Source organism: Medicago sativa, chromosome 5 (genome assembly GCF_051527215.1).
Source record: "Medicago sativa cultivar Bolivia chromosome 5, Bolivia_mono, whole genome shotgun sequence".
In the NCBI taxonomy this organism is placed as follows: Eukaryota; Viridiplantae; Streptophyta; class Magnoliopsida; order Fabales; family Fabaceae; genus Medicago; species Medicago sativa.
The window spans coordinates 24,521,728-24,543,921 of record NC_140753.1 but is presented as its reverse complement, the minus strand read 5'-3'; the positions used below and the strand labels follow the sequence as shown (position 1 = coordinate 24,543,921).

Here is a 22,194-nt window from a genome sequence, read left to right as displayed (position 1 = left end):
AAGATGATTTCACAACAATATCATCAATGTAAATTTGCATAAAATCTTCAATAAAATCATGAAACATTGAATTCATTGCTCTTTGATATATAGCACCAGCATTTTTAAGACCAAATGGCATTACTATCCACTCATAACATCCTAATGCCCCTGGGCATCGAAATGCTGTTTTAGAAACATCTTCTTCAGCAATAAATATTTGATTATAACCTGAATAACCATCAAGCATACTCAAATATTCGAAACCTGCTGCAGAATCTACCAACATTTCTGCTACTGGCATAGGATATTCATCTTTGGGAGTAGCGAGATTTAAATCTCTAAAATCAATACAAACTCTTATACTACCATTTTTCTTTTTAACAGGAACTACATTAGCTAACCAATCAACATACCTTGCAGGCCTGATGAAGCCACATTTGAGGAGTCTTTCGATTTCTTCTTTTATTTTTGGTAGAATCTCTGGTGCAAACCTTCTTGGAATTTGCTTCACTGGTTTCTTGTCTGTCCTGATTGGCAATTGCAACTCTACTACCTTTCTACTCAAACCAGGCATCTCATGATAATCCCAAGCAAAGCAATCCTTGTAATTTTTCAAAAGCGCCACAATTCGATCTTTGAAGCTCTTAGGAATCTTTGAACTTATGTATGTTGGTCTTTTTACAGAACCATCTCCTATATCCACTTCTTCAAGAGGATCTTGGGCCTTCATTTTTATTGTAGATCCCATTGGATCTTCTTCAAAACCCAAAGGTTCATCATCATAAATACAATCTAATTTTTTATCATCAATGAGGTCATCAGAATTATTTTCCACTGAAGCATCGAAGACCTCTTCTTCTTTGGCTGTTTCAGCCAAATCGAAGTTTTTCTCGGCTACATAAGCCGTAATCTTTTCCCATATGCTGGGCTCAACCATTGATCACTTATTGATATCCCACCTAGTTGGTGAGATTCCATTTGCTGAACATCCTTGGTCATCAGTGACCCTCTTGTACGAAGTACTTCTTGTCTTCAGCAAATCTTTTTCCTTTACAGGTATCTTCTCATGGCAATCTTCGTTGTTCACCACTACGAAGTCATCGTCGAATGCAGTTTTCCAACGAAAACCCCATTCTGGTGCAAGTTTTACAAAGAATTTTTCTTCTTTAGTCATAGAACTTGATGCATCATTTTCCATGAATGGTGCAATAAATTGAAGCTGTTTGTCAAAGTTCTTTTTGTTGATATCTTGATTATCAACTTCAGCTTTAAAATAATAACTCTGATCAGCCTCAATATTCTCTACCAAACCATCTTTCCTCCAAATCACAATCCTTTGATGCATTGTAGAAGGAACTGCACCTACAGCATGGATCCATTCCCTTCCTAATAATGCATTGAAATTGGCTTTAGAAGGAACTACCAAAAACACAGTTGCTCTGGTTATGCTTCCTACTACCAATTCTAGTTCGATAGCACCAAGAGATTGTCCAGTAGATCCCTCATAATTAGTGAGCACTACATTATGTGGTTTCAAATCACATTCAGAAATACCAAGTTTCCTTAGAAAAGATTGTGGTAAGAGATTAACAGTAGCACCACCATCTACCAACACTTTGTTAATTCCAACACCATTTAATTTAGCTTGAATAAACAAAGGCTTTAAATGAAGCTTCATGCTATCATCAGGTTTCTCGAACACTGCATGTTGATCTTCGATGCAGCCATTATTCATAACATAATAACATAGAGGTCTATGACGAGCCATTTCCTCAGTGAAATCACATTCATCATCATGATTGGCCTTCGAAGATACATCATGTGCATATTCAATTGGTAGTACAGAAACCACACATATAATGTCAAGACTTGGTTCAGAATCTGAAAAAGTAGAAGTTAGAATATCATCATCCCCTTTAGGGATGTTTAAAGCAGAAGATAATGGAGGGAAAATTCTTTCAGTAGCTGGTTTTTTAACCATTTCGAAAACTATTGGTTGTTTTCCCTTACTTTTGTCACCATTAGTGACATCTTTTAAAACTCCTTCCTTTTTCTGGCGTTGAAAACGGCGCCATTGAGTTCTAGTCATAGGATTCTTACCTTTATAGTTATTTTTGTAAGCATACTTGTTAGGATTAGAACTCTCTGGTTGGTCTGGAACTTTGACAGCTCTTTTTACCCATTTTGTTGGTGGTGCTGGAGGCGCAGAATGACCAGTTTTCTTGCCTCCAGAGAAAACCCAAGTATCAACAGGAGACTTCGATGAAGGAACGAACGTCTTCTTATGGTTCTTCATTTGATACTTCTCTGAAGTTTTCATCTTGTAAGGAACACCTCTTTTGTTAAAGCCAAACTTAGAACGGTTCTCGAACCACCCTCCTTTACGTTTTGTCTGAGGTTGATATCCTTCAACTGATTTCGCAGCTTCTTTATCGAACACTGCACTACATCGAGGACAAAGCATAGCATGGGTGTTAGATATTTTACATCGGTTTAAAAAATCAACCAAATCTTCTTCAGCCTTTGGATATGCTTTCTCCATTTCCTTGGCCAATTGATCTTCAGTAACCACTGGCTCTTCAATTCGATGGTCCTCAGTAACCATTTCTACATCAATATTATCTGAAATTTCCACCATATTGATAGAAATACCAGCAAACATGGATTCTACCACATTGGTAGACACATCAGCAAACATGGACTCTGCCTTTTTCATAGGATCTCCATCCACTTGTTGTTTTGGTTTTTCTCCGAATTTTAGCCTCCCTTCATCAAGAGCTTTTTGTACAGAATCCCTGAAACGAGTACATCGAGATAGGTTATGACCTAAAAAACCATGGAATTTACAAAATCCTCTTTTCTTCCTTTGTTCCAAAGGAGGTAACTTCATATTAGGTGGCACCAATATTATGCCATCATTAACTAATAGATCAAAAATTTCTTCACTTTTAGTAATATCAAAGGTATAAGTTTTAGAAGGATATTTGTCACTCTTGGGATCTTCGGGATTTTTTCCATTGGATGGCCTCAACATTTTACAAGCATATGGAGGTCCATCTTTTAATTCTGCCAGGTTTATATCATTGTCTTCAACGATATCTAAACCCCAATCGAATTCGGGTTCACTATCTCCTGTTTCTATATAGGCAATTTTTTCTTTTTTAGAAAATTTGTTATGAGTTCTAGTTTTTTCAGCTTTAAGTCTTTCAACTTGTCGAACTCTGTCTGCCAATTGGGCCATGTCTCTTAAGTACTGGGTATTTAATTTCTTTCGAACAGAATAATCGAGGCCACCAGCAGCCATTTCGACTAATTCATATTCTGGAACAGAAGTAAAACATCTAGCCTTAAGGAGACGAAACCTATTGAGATAATCATCGATTGACTCATGACTTTTACGTCGAACACTGGCCAATTCTTTCAAACTAATCTTAGATTGACCCATGTAAAATTGTTCATGAAAAGCTTTTTCTAATTGGTTCCAACTATAAATTGAATGAGGAGGTAAAGTTGTAAACCAAGTAAAAGCATTTTTTGTCAAAGAACTTGGGAAATATTTCATTCTCAAATTTTCATTTTCTGCAATATTTCCTGCTTCCATGAGAAACCTAGCAATGTGTTCGACAGTAGACTCATCAGTTTCTCCAGCAAATTTGGTAAACTTTGGAATTTTCCAATTTCTAGGCAATTCAGCATCTAAAACATACTCAGACAAAGGAGACACAAAATTTGGTCGACGTAAACCCATATTAAAACCACTTTGGGCTAACAAGGCCTCGACAATACCCGCTATATTATTCTGACCATCGAAATTGTTCCGACGGGCTTGTAAAACCACTTGATCGGCATCCTGGTTTCTATTAACCAAAATGGGTTGCCTTTCAGGTTCTGCCTGAATTTGTGGTTGTACTACTTGTGGTTGGACAATATTTTCATGATTTCGAACCACTGGTTCATCAGCAATTATTTCAATTGCCCTCACATTTCGATTTTGAGGCAATGGGTTATTTTGGATTGGTGGAGCGCCAAAGAAATTGGCAATTCTTTCCATTTGATCAGACAACCGTTGATAACTAATGTTGGTGTTCGAATTAAAGGATTTATGACAGTACCAATTTGTTGGGTCATCATATTAACCATATCATGATTAGTTTCTTCCATAGTTTGCCTAATGGCAGCCATAGAAGCGTTGGTTAAATTTTGTTGGGGACTTCTATATGTTGTAGATACCCCAGGACCAAAAAGTGGTGGTAATGAAACATTTAAATTCTCTGAAAACATATTACCACTAGTTTGTAAGCCTTGCATCAATGATGATGGCATACCATATGGCATTGATCTATGATCCCAAACTCCTTGAATAGAAGTATTATTTGGATAATCATGTGAAGTTTGGGTAACCATCGAAGGCATGGCTTGAGAAATTACTGTGGCCATCGAAGGCATGGCCTGAGACGATGTTTGAATGACTGTATTACTAGTTGGAATAGCCTGGGATGTTCTAACATTCCCTGGGGATGAAACATCATCTTCAACCGTCACTTGATCCACATCTTCATTTGAAGATGTTGGATTTGTTTTCTTTTGGTTGTTAGCGCGTGTCATATTAAGAAGCAATTTCTTGTTTCTTAATTGCATACACAACAAAACAAACCAGAATTAAAAGAAACTCTAACAAAAACTATAAACAAAAACACAAACGGTCCCACTGGGCGTGCCAATTTGTTTACGTTGGATTTTCGTAAACAACCGCTGGTTTACAAATGGTAACTTGCAAGATCAACCAGTAAATCTTAGGACATATTGTGTTTGTTCTTGTTGTTAGAAATTCTGCGTTTTTGATGCCAAAAATATAAGAAATATGATAAAAAACAATCGAATTCAATCCACTTGAACTCAATCGAACTTAATAAAGTAAAGTGCAAGAACACTTAAAGAACAAAGGGTAAATTGCATTGATTAAACAAAGGTTGGTACACAGATTCATACATTGCAACTTGTGACTCGTTTCTCGCTTCCATACGGATACTTTGAGTATAAGTTTGTATGACGGAATTGTGACCTGTTTTTCCTATGAAAAACTACTATTTATACTAAGTCTAAAAATAACTACACTTCTTTGAAATTCAAACTACAACTGCCACAAGTCGACAGTTTTACTTATTTGAAAACAAACTTAAAATAAAAACTGACTTAAAGAATAACTGTTGATAACCACCTTCGAAAACTGCTTTATCGAAGTCTTCTAGCATCTTCGAACCCATATTTGCTTTCAACACAACACTCTGTTCGAATCTTCTTTAAATCTAGGTCAACTATACTTTGACCACATTTATTACAGCTAGTAAAATATATTGGCTAACACTTATATTCCTATTGTATCATCAATAAAAGTAAGTTATTTATGTTATATTTCTTTGTTTGGTACCAGTTTTTATCATGATAATTCAGAGAATGCGTCTTACATATCTTAAATATTAAAGCTATCTGTTAATTGTTTGCCTTTAATATCTTTTGAGTCAAAGATAGAAAAAAAAATATAGATTTTCAAGTTCACGGGACATTTTGCACATATGTGCAAAACTTCATGGGGTATTTGCAAAACTTCATGTTGACTAACAGAAGAATTTGACGAATAAGTTAAATTGATTACCGTTGTGCAATTTCAAAAGGTAATTAAAGTTTTTTTAATATCGAAAAAATTGACGGAGATAATAGCCTACTTACTCAAAAAAAGACGGAATAACTACAAACCAAAAATGCGTCTAAAACAAAAATGATTTATTTGAGCAACCCATGCCGAACACGATTCCCGTGCTAACCACGGGTATACTTCCCATTTGAGTGCAGTCAGTGAAATGACGAATTTACACTTACAAGCATCCAATCCAACACTTACACCAACATCTCTCTCATTCGTTACACTCAGAGTCAGATCCTCTCTCTTTCTTTCTTTTTCCCCTCAATTTTCGAATCAATCAATACAAAATTCCCCACTACATCCCTATATTTTACACATTTTTTTATTCCAAAAAAATTACACACGCACATCTAACCCATCAAAATTAATAAAACCTTCCTTCACCATTTTCATTCACAACTCAAACAAAACAACAACAAAAAAATCCTCATCTTCATCTTCATCATTTTTATTTTTTTGAAATGGCACTATCACGATTATCATCATCATCTTCAACCATAAATCTCATCAAACCAATCTCCACCATCTTCACTCACAACCGTTCGATTTCCTCTGACACCACACTCTCAATCGAAACCTCCATCCCTTTCACCGCTCACAACTGCACTCCGCCTTCCACCACCGTCACCACAACCCCCAATGAACTCCTCGACTTTTTCCATACCATGTCTCTAATGCGTCGTATGGAAATCGCTGCGGATTCTCTTTACAAATCCAAACTCATCCGTGGTTTCTGCCATCTTTATGATGGTCAGGAAGCCGTCGCAGTCGGCATGGAAGGTAGTTACAATTAGTTACTAGTTGGTTATATTAGTTAAAATATAGGGTGGCCCTGACGGAAGAGGCGGCCGTTCAGGGACCAATTTGATTAATTCTATTGAAAATATATTCTTATAATTAAAAGGGCGCAACTTTATTGATTCGTCTATAACATTAAAAAATCTTAGGAGCGGCCCTGTTAAGTTAGTTGGTTATATTGGTTAAAATTTTGTCGGACAGCTGTAACGATGTTTTATAGAACAGAGCGTTAGGGGGTTAAGAACCGGCACGAATAAAATCAGTGTAGCGAAAATGAGGATGTTGCGTTGGATGTGTGGTGAGACTACATGTGAAATAGTTAGGTTAGAAATGAAAATATTAGAGAAAGTTGGGGTAGCATCTATAGTAGAAAAAATGGTAGAAAATAGGTTTAGGCGGTTTGGGCGTGTAAAGATAAGATTTGTAGATTCTATAGTAAGGAGAGTAGATCAAATGGAGGATAGTCAGATCACAAGAGGTAAATGAAGACAGGTAAATGAAGACCTGGAAAGACCAAGGGAAACTACTAGGATAGATTTAGAGTTTAATGAGTTGGACTAAAATATGGTTTATGATAGAACATTGACGTAATTTGATCCATGTAGCCGACTCCACTTAGTGAAATAACGCTTGTTGTTGGTTATAATAGTTACCATAATCAATCAATCAATTTCAGTCTATCAATTCCAAATTTCTTATGTCTCTCATTTCATTCTTATCAACAGCATCAACCACCAAAAAAGACTGTATTATCACTGCCTACCGTGATCACTGTACTTTCCTTGGCCGCGGCGGAACATTGTTGGAAGTCTATTCTGAACTTATGGGGAGAGTTGATGGGTGCTCTAAAGGGAAAGGTGGGTCCATGCATTTTTATAAGAAGGATTCTGGGTTTTTTGGTGGTCATGGGATTGTGGGAGCTCAGGTTCCACTTGGTTGCGGTTTGGCTTTTGGGCAAAAGTATATGAAGAATGAGAGTGTTACTTTTGCACTGTATGGTGATGGTGCTGCGAACCAAGGGCAGCTTTTTGAAGCGCTTAATATTGCCGCTCTTTGGGATCTTCCTGCTATTTTGGTTTGTGAGAATAATCATTGTGAGTGAGTTTGTTTTTGTTGAATGTTTTTTGTTTGGCTGTTAAAGTTTGGTGATTTTAGAATTGGGTTTGATTTAAAATGGTGGTTGATTTGTGTTTTGGGGTTTTTGATTTTTTAGATGGAATGGGAACTGCTGAATGGAAAGCTGCTAAGAGTCCTGCTTATTATAAGAGAGGTGATTATGTTCCTGGGTTGAAGGTGAGTTTCAAGGTTTTGTGTTTTGGTGTTGATTTTTGGTTGGATTGTGTTTGTGTTTTTGTTTTGTTGAGTGTCAACTACGAAGCACTTATCCAGACATAGACACTAACTCAATGGCACCGATAATAATTTAAAAAAAATAAAAGTCGGTGTCGGGCATTGGCACAGGTCAGTCATCAGACACACTTTCAATCTGAAGTATCAGTGCTGCATAGTTTGTGTGTTTGTCATCTTGGTGAAAGTGAATGATTAGATTCGTTGAAATGGTTAATTTTTTTGTTGAGGAAGGCAACTTAAACTCATGCCTTCTGCTTTCATGATAGTTTATTGTGTAGCTTTTCGGTTGGAAGGGAATGATGGGTGGATTTGTATTAGTGTTGTTTACTAATAAGGGAACTTTGCCCTGTTTTGATCAACAACTCAAAGATTAAATTAAGTCAAATTATTTCATGAGTTTGAGTTCATATGAACTATAAGTTGTTCTCATTAGCTGTCCTGGAGAACATATAGAAATAATTCTACAGAAAAAATTTGAAAACAGTTATGGATATGCCATAAGTTGTTTATGTCAGTAAATAAGCTCGAATAAGGCATTCCAAACGGACTCTTAGTTCAATAAACATACCAATACAGAAATGACATTTGAACTTGTAAATGGAGGTTATGTATTGGGTAGTCCTGTTATGATTATTTTGTCTGATGAGAGGGCTTTTAATCTATTGAATATGCTTCTCAAAGCTTGATGATTGTGTGTTTTGTGTTGAGAGAAACATTTGTATTTTGATAATGAAGGGCGTATGCTTAATTTAGCTTGCCTTAGCTAAAAGTTCTGAGATTGTTCATTGTATGGTTGCGCTTAATTTAGCTTGCTTTTGATACAAGTTCCTTGGATATAATGGTAAAACTATATTATTCCTATGTCTCTCGCTCTCTACTCCTCTTTTTACTTCAATAAGATTTGAGGCCTCTTTCTATTATTTTTGAATCTTTAAGTCTTATCAGATCACTTTTCTAAGAGTCTGAATTAGGTTTTGATTTTTTGAGTGCTGGTCAGTTTTGTTGTTCTTGTATCGAATATTGACATCGGTGTTTATGTGGACTTCTCTTTCATACTTCATTCTTATTATCATCATGCTTTGTTGTCTAAATATGTAGAACTACATTGCCTATAAGTGGTCTGTTTTGGTTGGGTGTGCAAGTTCTTTGCTACCATTATTTATGTGTATTTCACGAGTAAGATGCATACCTTTATGCCCTACTATATACATGTGTTTTCAAACAATGTTAAATAATTCTTAATGTATTTTAATACTTTTTCAGGTAGATGGCATGGATGTTCTTGCTGTGAAACAAGCTGTTAAATTTGCAAAGGAGCATGCTTTGAAGAATGGACCCATTGTGAGTAATTTTTTCTGCTATGAATACCTTAATTTGTTTCTTTAAATTAATTATTAGCAATTGAATATTTTAAGTTAACCATTCATCTACTTGCTTGACAATTCTCATTTTAGTGCTGATTAAATCATCAATTTTTAATCTCTCAGATTTTGATTAATTTATGGATCGTAATGTTTATTCTGTCCAGATTCTTGAAATGGACACTTACAGATACCATGGTCACTCTATGTCTGATCCTGGCAGCACATACCGAACACGTGATGAAATTTCTGGTGTGAGACAGGTTTGTCATGTTTTCCAGCATGTGAACTTTGTATTAGTTTAATAATTTGTACAAATTTGATTTAACTTTTTTCTCTTGACTAATATGATTGTAGGAGCGTGATCCAATTGAGAGAGTAAAAAAGCTGTTATTGTCTCATGACATTGCTACCGAAAAGGAGCTAAAGGTGATTGCATCAAATTGGAATTCATTCTTGATCCTTTAATTGTGAAATATTGAAATGCGCTAATTTCAGAACTGGCTATGCATGTCATACTATGGTTTGTATCTTGATAGCTGTGACTAAATCTAATCTTGCATTTTTCCTGAAGATACTCCATAAATAGAACGTACTTCAGCTTAGATATTCCCAAATATTAACAGTTAGTTACAGTTGAATATCAATACTTTGTTACTTAAAGTTGTTTGAAGAACAGGGGTGGCATACTATGAAGCACGGACACGGACACGGACACGACACGGACACGCCGACACCGCTAATAATTTGAGAAAATTACATAATTCAGTGTAATTACAAGTGTCGGTGTCGTGTCGGACACGATACGTGTCCGACACTGGGACACGCCTAATCCGAGGAGTGTCTGTGCTTCATAGATGGCATATCTTAAATAGGAGCAAGTGTAGAAGGGAGAGGTGATTCAGATTTGTTAGTTTAGAAATACAGGGCAGTGCCTAAAACATTAACGTCGCAGTTTTTGCACTCAACTGGATAAATATATCTAACGTCCCAAGTCCCAACACACATTCACCTTCAAAGGAGGTGTATCATGTTGTATAGAGTCTCAACCTCACGATTGAAAAACATGAACAAACCCATTGTTGCATATTGCACCATTGTTGCATATTTGCAATGAACCCAACAGGTCTGCAAGGTGAATGAAATTAACTCTGATGAGTTGAAACCTAGCTCCTCCACCGAGCTGAATCCAGCTCCAGTGGGGGAACCCAATCCCACCCTCCTTCACTCTAGTAATTTTTTGAACCTCTCAATTTATCATTTGTACGTTGATTTTGAACTTGTGTGCTGAGTTGTAAATATATCTTGTGATTTGTGAACTTGTCCGTCAATTTTGAATTATGTTACTCTGTGTATTGTGGTCTCATTTGGACTTGGAGCTATGAACCAATTTTAGTTTAATTTATTGGCTGCTTAGTGAGGATAAAGGGAAATGGTTAGACGAGGAGGGGGAAATCATAATAGAATGGACAGGTGGCACTTCGGAGAAGGGGGGTTGAGAATTAGAATTTAGAAATGAAGTGATGTGGTTATAAAGGGAGCAAGGAGGCATCGGAGGGCATTGATGATTTGTGAGAGAAATTTGTTTGTCGAAAATTCACTTGGTCTGATACATAGGCCAATCCACTTGAGTTTCCGACTGACTAAAGATGATACACCTGCATGCCATTGTGAGAAGAAACAGATTCTTCCTCAGGAGAATAGAGTGTTATAGTGCTAGCTTTGCATTTCCATTTCCGTGAGGAGCTATGCTCCAGTCACTGTTATCGTTTCCATTGCATTGTCCATAGCTATTTCCACATTTTGTACCATGAAATGGGCCATCTGAAAAATATAGAAGACAAAATATATTTCATGATTTTATTTTCAATCTTTTTTATTCTATAATTTTTCTGCCTATGAGATTTTAGTTCTATTCGAATGAAGTTTGAATAGTTCCTATTTTCTATCTTATTTTGCACATGTCTTAGATACTTGTGTATATGTATGTATGCATGCATATATATAAACATTTGAATTTGATGCGATGCTAAAGATTTTGATTTCCTTTTCTTCTTTTAGGACACTGAAAAAGAAGTCAGAAAAGAAGTTGATGAAGCCATTGCTAAAGCAAAGGTAAGAAACATGGCTATGCTGTTTATTCTCTAAGCTCCTACTTGTGTACTACATAGCTTATATATATACATATTTATTGACTGCATATAGTTTACGATCTTAAGAGTTTTTTGTTTTCTATTATGATTTCCAGGAGAGTCCAATGCCACAGCCATCTGATCTATTTACCAATGTATATGTTAAAGGATATGGCGTTGAGGTATTGATTTCATCCCTATTCATTATCCGTTAATTTAAATTTGAAGTAAAAAAATGAAGTTATGTATGACAGGTTTGATAATCTCTTGCTTTAAAATTGAGGATAGTATTGTTTTTGATGTTTGAGATTCTACTGGCTTAGAAATGTATAGGATAATGAATATAGTTGAATAGTTCGATTCAGTGTTATGATACAACTCAGTGACAGGTTCATTGGTTTTTAAGATTACTTGGTAGTAGTTAGTATGCTTTTACAACACTCTTACTGTTGGTGCATCAATCTTCTTAATTGCAGGCATTTGGTGCTGACAGGAAAGAAGTGAGAGCTGCTTTGCCATAAATAGGAAATTTAGTGGTACCAGGTTGATCAATATGATGAATAAAAAGGTTCTTCTGCAGAACAAATCTGAGTCTATTGTTTGAGTTCTCTCGGCGTATATAGGAAATTTACCCTTGAATAGCAATGGGGGTGGAAATGCATACTTTTTGCCATGTAATTTTTTGGAGGATATAGGCTTTGGGTAAAGCATTACTGTGTTAGATGCACAATTTGGATGTTCTGCAAATTTGAGGAATTATTTGTGTACAACTCCCCTTAATCTTGGTTAATAGGTGGCAAGTTTTTGCCATTAGTTTTGTTGATATTCACCATCTTGTGCTTCATTGAAACTATTTTTTGGGTACTATCCAAGAATTCATGTTTCTTTTGAAATATTTTCAAAATTTTAGTTGCTGCAATTTGCGGATTGAAATCTTGGATATAGAGGCTTTTTATTGCTCGGTTTAATGATAATTTTACCTTCTCAACGCTTAGGATACTCGTTATTATTTTCCTTCTTATTTCCGGAAGCTAATCATGGCTTTAGGACGTGTATAATGATGATGAGTTTTGTTTCTCTTGCTGTCTTAAGATGTCCTTACCTGCCCCACTCAATTCACTCATTTTTCACATGTACAAACCTTATACACTCATTTTTTACAGAACTGGTTACAAACCCGTGCTTCGCACGGGGGTTAGCTACTTTTTAGACAAAATATTATATCGGACAGATAGATTGCGAAATGACAGATAATTATAAACCATAACCCAATATTTAAAGTACTCCTGCATCACGGGTTAGAAAATGAAATGTTCAAAACGGCTTATCACGAGTAACAAATGAAAACGTCAAGGACTTTTTTTGTAGAGAGAGATACAAAGCAAGTTGCAGCGAAGACAACAATTGAGAAGGCTAAAGTTCATTGGAAAAGTAGTGGCTTTCAACAACTCAATAACTGTAAAGTTAATTTAGTAGAATAATTGTGAACTGAGTACTTGATCTGATCCCCCACCCCTGCACTATGCAGAGTCAATCTAACCTCGCGGGTACCCACTATACGGGTACTCGTGGGTATTCAGGTATCCATGGGTACCCATGAAGTTTTGAATTTATTTATTTTTTGGTACAAATAAAAACATTTTTTAATTACCAAAAAACCTCAACTTTTAAACATCAATACATAATACTTTCAAAATTTCATAAATCATATATAATCCATAGGAAATTTATGATTCTTAGATAATCTATATGTTTTATGATGTGAATGAAGTGGAAACGGTGAACCTAATAAGATGAATTAAAAAAATTTAAAATAAAAATAGGTTATCATTGAGGATTTTTAGGTGGGCGGTAAAATTTTCTTCAATAAGGTAACAACTTTAAGTAATAAGATATGATATATAAAAATATTTTAGTAATTTACTTAATTTATTATCGGGTATGGTACCCGTGGTTATGGATACAATCAAATCTGTGTCTGTGTCCATATAATAATGGGTAGTCAAATACCCGTTTATTATACCCGTGGATACCCGTTTAGCTACCCGCTCCATGCCCGTGACAGATTTTACCCACGGGTATCCGTGGGCATTTAGAATACTATGGTTTTGAAATTCTTTATTATATGTTTGAATAAGTTATAATTTAGAAAATCTATTTATTACTAAAACCGATTCATATTTGCGCTCATGTTTCTACTCTTTTTAATAATGTTGATACAATTTATCTAAGAACATATATGTAAATGTTGCAGATTAATAACTCTAAAATGATAAACAGTCAAAGTTGCACATTTATAAACTAAAGAGGATCATTGCATCTACTAATGTGGGTGGGGTTCCAGAAGTGGACCTCGATCCAACCGAAAAACTATTGTGCTAAAAACTTTTTAAAGTAATGAAGGAAATTATAGGTTGAATAAAACAGTTTCTGAAGAGGGTTTGTATTTTGATGTTGTTTTGTTTGTGATTAAGACTAAACCGTGCCAGCAAATGTTGTGCCTGGAAATGTAGAAACTGCAGGAAATGCTGTTGCAAATGCTGGACTGACATGACTCCTAAATTTTAAGGATCAGTTTGGCAATTAGTATATTAATTGAAGGACTGATATGATTGATTATGTTATGATTTTAGGGACTAATTTGATTGAATTTGCAATTTCAGGGTGTTGCACCAAGGAGGCATGACCTTAGAGGACCAGCTCTTTCAGCTGATAGGCTTAAGCAAACACCAATGAGGGATCCTGCACCAGCTCATCCTACTTCTGTTGGCATAATTAGGGTTCCATATCCAACCTATGGTCCACCCGGTTCGACTTAACCTACTAAATTCATGGAGTTTATACCAACTCTTGAATTTCCAAAGAAGTGATGCTTCGTGGAGTTTAAAAGACTTGCCTATGACTTTTGCCCATATAATATTTCGGTTTCAATTTGTGTGTTCTGGCTTTTTTAGTTTATTTTGCACACATATGTTTCAAGGATCAATTTGATATCTGATTAAACAATCCAGAGACTTATTTGATGGTTTTTTAATATAACGTAGGGATCTATTTGATAGATGGAGAAATAATTCAGGGACTAATTTGATGATAATATTATTACAAAAATGTTACATTCCTCAATCATCTTCAACCTCTTTTCATTAGAACTTTGCCATAGGGCAAACATAAATTGGTCTTCCTGGGTTTTTTGAAGTATTGGATTTTCTAACAACACAAATTTTAGGACACCAACATTTAAGCACTCTCACAACACCATTAAACTTGGAGCTCGAAGATGAAGCTCGATTTTCATAACTGTTTTTTCCCATATTCCCACCCCCATCATTTCAGATTCAATCTCAATAGTTTTGCTTCAAGAAACTTGGATACTACATTACATTTCTCTAAATTTGTGTGTTTTAGATGTTTTTGTTGAGAAAAACACACACACCTCAGAATTTACCCATTATACTATCTTATAAGATGAATGATTTGATTTTGAAGGAAGATGAATATTTTTAAGAGAATTAGTTACAAACCCGTGCTTCGCACAGGTTGAACAACGTATCTTGTAAAAAAAATTGTTCCAAAGGAAAAATAAGCAAATTAAGGAATATTGCACAAACATTAGAAATATTTATCAAAGAAAAAAACATATATTTTGTTCATGAAGTCAGGAAAACAACATAATTAAGATTAAACTAATTGGAACCAATGAAGGAACCAATGATGTGCAAATTACGATTACATGTTAGCCAAACTTATAAAAGCAAGCGCAACTGTCACAGAGTTACCGGATTAACACCAATATTCACATCACACAAAATGAACCAAAGAAACAAAATGAGTGGGTAAAGACCTTTTTGACTTAAAAAGTATAATGTTCGTTCATGTCAATTCTAATATTGAATAAATGATCGTTGGTGGATTGTGTATGATCCTCTTGGATGTTGAAGCTCTATCGAATTAATGGCGTGTCTTCCATACAAAATCATTTCATTTCTCTTTTATTTCAACTTTGGCTATCATTTGAGCTCCTTCCTCAGGCCTCACTGCTTTACCTCTGGCGCTATGTAATAATTTGGTGTGGATGGCGCACACAATGAGAGGAATTTTTTGAAAAATAATCTCAGTACTTTCTTAAAATTAAAAAATAATAAATTTTGACAAAAAAATTGTTTTGCAGAATTCTTTCAGAAAGAAAAAATATATGTTCTTTAGTACAAATTGTTACTATCATTCTCGTGGATATTGAGAACTCGTTGTGTTGTTTTGTTCAATTATTTAGCAACAACAATTTTTGAACATACACTAACAGAACATTTTATTAAGATATTGTACCTCTTTGATAACTAAATATAACATAAAAAAAACATCAATAATATTTGAGAAGTCGTTGTGAATCATAAACTAAAAATGACTAATGGAATGTAATAAAATAAAAAACTTATCATAAAGAGAAACAGAATTTAACTCGGAAATGAATATCTACTCTTGACAAATTAGATAATAGAGGTCTCAACACAAGTAGAGTCTAGACCAATCAACAATACAATCAAATGCTGAAATAACAGCAACCAGATCCCAAACTCAAATTAAAACATAATAAATTACACCAATACAATGCTAATAGAATTGCAAAGGGCAGGGCAGAGAAACAGCTGAAAGCAACTAACGAAAATACATGATAATAATTTTCTAATTGCTAATAAGAATTGAATCTAATGGTGGAAAAAATGATCATTACAAATCTATAAGGCAACGATTAAGGGCTTTTGCATTCTTGAATTATTTCATCGCCGTTGCGAAGTTGCAGCCAAGTGAAATTATCTATATCCAAATGCTCTCCACCTACAGCATAATACACCAAATATCAGTAAAATCACTACACCAAGAGGTATCTAAATTTCATTTTAAAAGTTAAGTTGAATCAATAAAATGCTAGTCATGCCCCCAAAAATTACCTGTTGTACAAAAAATACTAATTTGAATAACTCATTTTTGGAACTCAATTAATAAACACGGTGAAACCAATTCTGCAAAGATTTCCACAAAGAACAGAACTGTTAACAGCCTTCTTCTCTCCGATGTAATCTTTGATCCTCTAAGCCATGAAATCAACTTCCTGCACCATTAACAGCCTTCTTATCTCCATTGTTGAGGGAAGATGCCATGGATCCTATAGAAATTTAACAAAGTGTTTTGCTTAATGAAATTTATACCACAAGATTGCATAACCCACACCAAGATGTATGTAAAACATTCACAAATTTCCTGAGCAGAAAAGACATCATAATATTGAGAATAATAGTATGGGGCAAGAAGGAAGGTGGAATAAATTTTTGAAGAAAAAAGAAAGAACGGTTTATTTTTGGTAGAAAAGAATAGAAGTATAGAAAAAATGGGTAGAAAAAACTTAAAATATTATATTTATGTTAGTAGTTGTGGCAGTCCTTTATATTTCAATAGATAGAGTGAAAGCTAATTATTCAAGGAAGTCAAATAAAATTACCAATAAAATCATCTTACCCTATTTCATAATATAAAAACCTAATCATTTTATTTTACATAAAAACATAATATGGAGTACAACATTCCTAGAGGACTAAGAAAATGCTTTGGTTCTGGGAATTCAAAGAACTATCTTAGCAGTTAGTTAGGACTGTTCAAATAAACGGAAAAACAAAACCCAACTATAAAACCAAATCATACTACACTAAAAAGAACCAAACTGTTTCTCTGATTTGACGAACTGATGTTTCAAACATGGTTCACTACACTAACCGAACTCAAACTATAAAAATTGATCCACACAAACTGTTGTTCTCGCTTGTTTTTAAAACAGTTCAGATTCAACAAACGAACTTGCATCAATTACAAACTGTACTCAAATTTTGAACTTATATAAGTATGCCTTGTGATGTGCTTTTAGTCAATTACATGGTAAGCTTACAGGTTGCTTAGACATAGTAAGCTTACAGGTTGCTTAGTCTACTTGTAATAACTCGAGAAAAAAAGGAGTACGTTGATACAGTCCAAAATTATATAACGCACTTTTAATGTCGAGGAAACTTTACCCCTATTTCAACTTGAACACCAAATTGTCCATGATTCTACTTTGCATTAAGCCAAAACTTCAATCAAATCAATGCCAATCAATTTTTTTAATAAAATAACAATAGACAACTTTAACTGCATTTTTTCATCGAGATAGAAGAGCATGTGCTTTAAGAAATTATAGATCAAAGCTATATACACATAATAGAACAACCACATACTTTTTATCTATTAACAGACAAGATAAACTCAGCAAACTCATTTTTTTTAACAAAACATGGAATATCTTTACATTGACTCTATTCCTTGGCTCATCTAATAGGAACATGCAAATGGCTATATTTCATTAAATTCCATATGCATGTAAAGACAAAGTAACAATTGATCAATATATTATAGTAGGAAGATAAATTTTAGAAGTGCACGTAGTAGCCAATTAGACCAGAAATAATTAACGGGGCAGGAAGACCAAGCCATTTCTTTTGTAACCACATCACAGAAGGATGCATGAACAAATGCAAAAAAGAGGATGCATGAACACTGACATATCAGGGAGATGAAATTATTAATCAATAAAAAAGATCTTTCACATCATTTTTTGATGATTTGTGATAATACTCATTATTTTGAAATTCAATAAATTAGTGGTGTCAATAATGGGAATGAATCTGCCATTTGCAATAGGAAAGAAAGTGCTTAAAAACCATCTGAATTATGCTTATAATTACATCCACATACCTCATAAGAAGAAAATGCATAACACCAAAAGGACAAAAGGTGTCAAAGTGAATCAAAAGTAAGTTGAGGTGTATGATTAAAAGTTGTGTTATCCAAGCATTGATATAGACCTGCCGTTTCCTATCATCCAGCTTCACCGAACCGTCAATCCTGGAAACTTCGAAACCCTTTTCACTAAAATAATAATCCATTATATCTAGCACTTTGGTCCACTGACTGAAGATCAGAACCTAATAGCATTTAGCAAAGGCAGGTGCAGATGAGTAGCAGCTTGGCCACAAAAAGGAAGCAGAAAGGCACAAGCACAGAACTTTAAAGCATACCTTGTGATTCCGTGCAAATAGCCGCTCCAGGAATCGGTCGAGCAATTGAAATTTTCCAATAAATCAATACAATTAAAGAAGACAATGAATGTGACATCTGAAAAACAAAGTATTGAGCTTCCTTAAATGACATCATAGAGATTTAGATCAATTGTCTCCCTTGGCTCAATCTCGTGTTGTTGGTTGATGTTGTAGGTATTATCTATAAAACACAGTAAGTAAAATTTAAGGAAGCCATCATCAAGCAAAACATCATATAAACCTTCACATAAAACAAACCTAGAGAAGGAAATAATAAAAAGAGGAACTTTTGCGATTAAAATAACGGGCTAAAGTAATGACTAATTCACAGACCTGGCGCTCAGTAAGCTCTCCTCTTCCTGCGAAGTCAACCCGAAATAGAGCAATCGAATGCACAATCTGCAAAAAAATATATTCAGTCAACTCTCCAAATCACATGATTGTCTCATGTTTGCTATTTTATCGGTTCAACTGATCTCTTCAGAAATGAAACTCAAACAACAAATTTAAACATATATAATATAGAAGGAAAACATAAGCATACACTCTTTTTTCAATGTGTGTTGTAAACTTGCCAAACTTCTATTCTAACATATATAGAAGATGAACCATTATTTGTAGCTTCTATTCTTAGCTTACTCTATTCTAACCTATCTCAAAAAAAATTGTTTTGTTGTATTTAGAATCAAAAAGAAATAATTTTCTCATCTTTAATACCATGATTTTGTTTGGCACATATATGGTATTCTTATAACAATGTAAATTGAGCAAAATAAAATCTTCAATCATAAGCTTTCAAGTCAGTAACTCTCAACACCATAAACATTACCTCAGCTTTTCTCTGCAACCTAGCATCACCTTCAGCCTTAATACCATCCACCTTCAGCAATTTCCTCATAAGTAACTCTGTAGTCACAACAAATTCTTTGTCAGAAACCTTGGTCCCTCCATTGACAGCCACATCCAAGACCAATACCTGCAAAATTAAAATCAGTAATATCTTCATTATCTAGTTCAAGTTATAATGTTTCTATAATGAATGATAATAATATTCAAAAATAAATCAAGCAATTAACAAACCTAAAAATAAATTGTCACTAATTTCTTATAAATTCAAAAATAAATTGACAGTAAGCTCTAAAGTTAAAAAGTCCATGAGCCCTAAAAAGCGATCAATACTCCAAATCATGAAAGTAAAATCACTAATGAACAAAAGAAGCCTAAAGTAATTTTCTGGAAAAGATAAACATACATCATTGTCACTAATTTCCTTCTGCCAGCTCTTCAAATTCCATGTATCAACTCCTTTAGAACCATAGGCTGCAATGTGAATGCACAAGAAACAACTTAATTCACCAAAAAGATCACGCTTGTGAATTGAAAAATAGTGAATTAAACACAAAGTTATGAACAACATATCTCATTCACAAGGTGACCAGTGGGAGCTAAGAAAACAATCAATATTTTGACACCAGTGGACCTAATAGCTTGACCAGTCTCTTTGATAAGCAGAACAGAAATCAATGTTTTTCTTAAACCTGTATCCATTATTGCAACTTGAAATGCCTCCAACAGATCCTGTAGTGAAAATCCAAAATTGCATGAACCCAAAAATACAATCTTTGACAAAACACAAAAACAAAAAAAACCCATACCAGTTGGACGCGATTCAGAGAGTCCTGTTGAGGCCAATCTGCATTCTAAACACATGAAACCCTAATCACCATCGAAACAGAGAAAAAAAAATTCTGGAAAAAACAATAAAACAAAAATCAAGCATTCAATCATGAGATCAACAAATGAGAACAACAAAAACCCAATTCTCTCAATCGATCAAAGAGGAAATGAATAAAACAGCCAAATCAAAAAAGAGAGAAAAAATTAATAAAAACAAACAACACAAAAAATGAAATACATCAATAACCTAGACATGCATGCTGAAAAAGATGATGAACGGTGGAGATTAGTGTGTTCGACGGCGAGATCGACGACGGCGACGGCGAGATTGACGGCGGCAGTGAAGATCGCAGGTGACGGAGAAAGCGTTTTAGAGAACGCGTATTTTAGAGAAAGCAGAACGCATTTTTTTTTTTTGATTTCCTTTTCCAGAGTCACTCCATATATTGCCCAAATGTTAGTGGAAACATTGAGATTACTAAAATGCCCCCTTCTCAAATAAGTAGATTACCAAAATGCCCTCAGAAGGGCAAAATGGTCAAAAACACAGACATTTATTTTCTTATCTAGGTTAGTAGATATTTGTTATATTATTGGTAGGTCCACTTTTGAAAAATAATCATTTAGTAGTAGATCTTAAATATTTTGGGTCACTCTAGAAAGATCCATTTTGCACCCAGTTTTGTACTTTGTGAACTAATAATTGGGATAATAGTCACTTTAGTCCTTGATATGTAATGATTAGTCATTTTAGTCCTTCATTGTATCAAAATTTCAAAATAGTCTCTGATTGTGAATTCTGTTAGTCAAAATAGTCCTTGACACTAAAATAACCTCCCAATGTTCACAATAACTATTTTCAAATAGGGACTCAAATGATAATAAACATGTAGTTATAAGAACTAATATGACAATAAGTAAGTATATTGGAGGACTAATATGACAATATTAATGAAATATTTTAACATTAAGGACTATTTTGACTAACAAAATGCACAATCAGTGACTACTTTGGTTGTTTTAATACATTGAATGACTATTTTAACTACTCATTACAATTTCAGTGACCAAAGTGACTATTACCCCACTAATAATTGGAGCATTGTTGTGAGAAAAATGCAAACCAGCAAACAATAAACTTTACACGATATTTATATTTATGTTTAATTTATTAATATTGTCTGTTTTTTTTTAAATGAAAGTATGTTGAATTTGAAATATTTAAGTTATTATTTGTCTATAAAAAAAGTTCCTGTGTAGCAATAGCATTGTCCGACACTAAATGTGAACATTATATGAACCAACAAATCGTGATAAGTTGTGACAAATCGTTGCTACTAGCAATGACTTTGTCTTTCATTACGTCATCATTTCCATATCCCTCTCCCTTGTTCTCAATTACTCATCAAATGGGACTTAGTTTATATCTTTAAGTTCGATCATTGACAAGGTTCAAAGATTACATTGTAATATTAAAAAATACGAAAGTCAAGGGTCGAGATCAAAGGGTTGTTCTAAAAGACTGTAAAGCCTTGCTCATGACTTAGGTCTGCTTCTAGCTATGATCAACAAAAGTTAAATGGATTAAAAGCATTTATTTACCAAGGACATTAATATATAACCACATGAAGTTTCAAAATAGAAGAGACTTGTCACAATATCCAGCATAATGGCTAGTTGATAAGCCTTTCAATTTAAGCCAATTTCTTGGAAGCATTTACTCAGACTCGATTTGGGTATTCAATCTCGTTGCTGAGATCATTTGACTTCTTAATGAACTATGACTCGATTTGGGTATTCAATCTCGCCGCTGAGATCATTTAACTTTTTAACCTTGATAAAAATGTGGCTTATTCAACAATTCATCGACATATTGTAAAAGTCGACTACCTCCTTCCACTAAACTAACTCAATTATTTATTTTTCTTCTCTTCTAAGCATATAAATAGTTATAAATACTATTATGGTTTAGAATACAATGTTGAACTTTTTATGTTCAAATAACCATTCTTTTAAAATTATTTTCACCACTCACTCTCTTAATAAATCATTACAAACATTGAATTCATCAT

General features: G+C 34.2%; 2 protein-coding genes across 11 annotated transcripts; one reads left to right on the top strand and one right to left on the bottom strand.

Annotated features, from left to right (window-relative positions):
• Positions 1-6,080: 6,080 nt before the first annotated feature.
• Positions 6,081-12,217, top strand: LOC146921238 (pyruvate dehydrogenase complex E1 alpha subunit). The gene is made up of 9 exons (XM_085714659.1): positions 6,081-6,463; positions 7,207-7,575; positions 7,695-7,774; positions 9,095-9,172; positions 9,360-9,455; positions 9,550-9,621; positions 11,254-11,307; positions 11,441-11,506; positions 11,801-12,217. The coding sequence occupies exons 1-9, from the start codon at positions 6,145-6,147 to the stop codon at positions 11,843-11,845; spliced, it is 1,179 nt and encodes a 392-aa protein (XP_085570785.1). The 5' UTR covers positions 6,081-6,144; the 3' UTR covers positions 11,846-12,217.
• A 3,557-nt stretch (positions 12,218-15,774) lies between these two features.
• LOC146921237 (uncharacterized) lies at positions 15,775-20,544 on the bottom strand. Of its 10 annotated transcripts, none has more exons than XM_085714658.1 (10): positions 20,370-20,544; positions 20,101-20,193; positions 19,984-20,023; positions 19,698-19,765; positions 19,275-19,421; positions 18,779-18,844; positions 18,425-18,626; positions 18,212-18,331; positions 16,271-16,485; positions 15,775-16,157 (listed from the first exon to the last, which is right to left on the bottom strand). In XM_085714658.1, the coding sequence occupies exons 3-7, from the start codon at positions 19,991-19,993 to the stop codon at positions 18,567-18,569; spliced, it is 351 nt and encodes a 116-aa protein (XP_085570784.1). In that variant the 5' UTR covers positions 19,994-20,023; positions 20,101-20,193; positions 20,370-20,544; the 3' UTR covers positions 15,775-16,157; positions 16,271-16,485; positions 18,212-18,331; positions 18,425-18,566. The 10 variants fall into 10 exon arrangements, with proteins under 10 accessions (XP_085570784.1, XP_085570780.1, XP_085570781.1 ...); XM_085714654.1 differs by adding an exon at positions 17,384-17,440 and having other exon boundaries at positions 19,698-20,023; positions 20,101-20,145; XM_085714655.1 differs by having other exon boundaries at positions 19,698-19,772; positions 19,824-20,023; positions 20,101-20,145.
• Between the last annotated feature and the right edge of the window lie 1,650 nt (positions 20,545-22,194).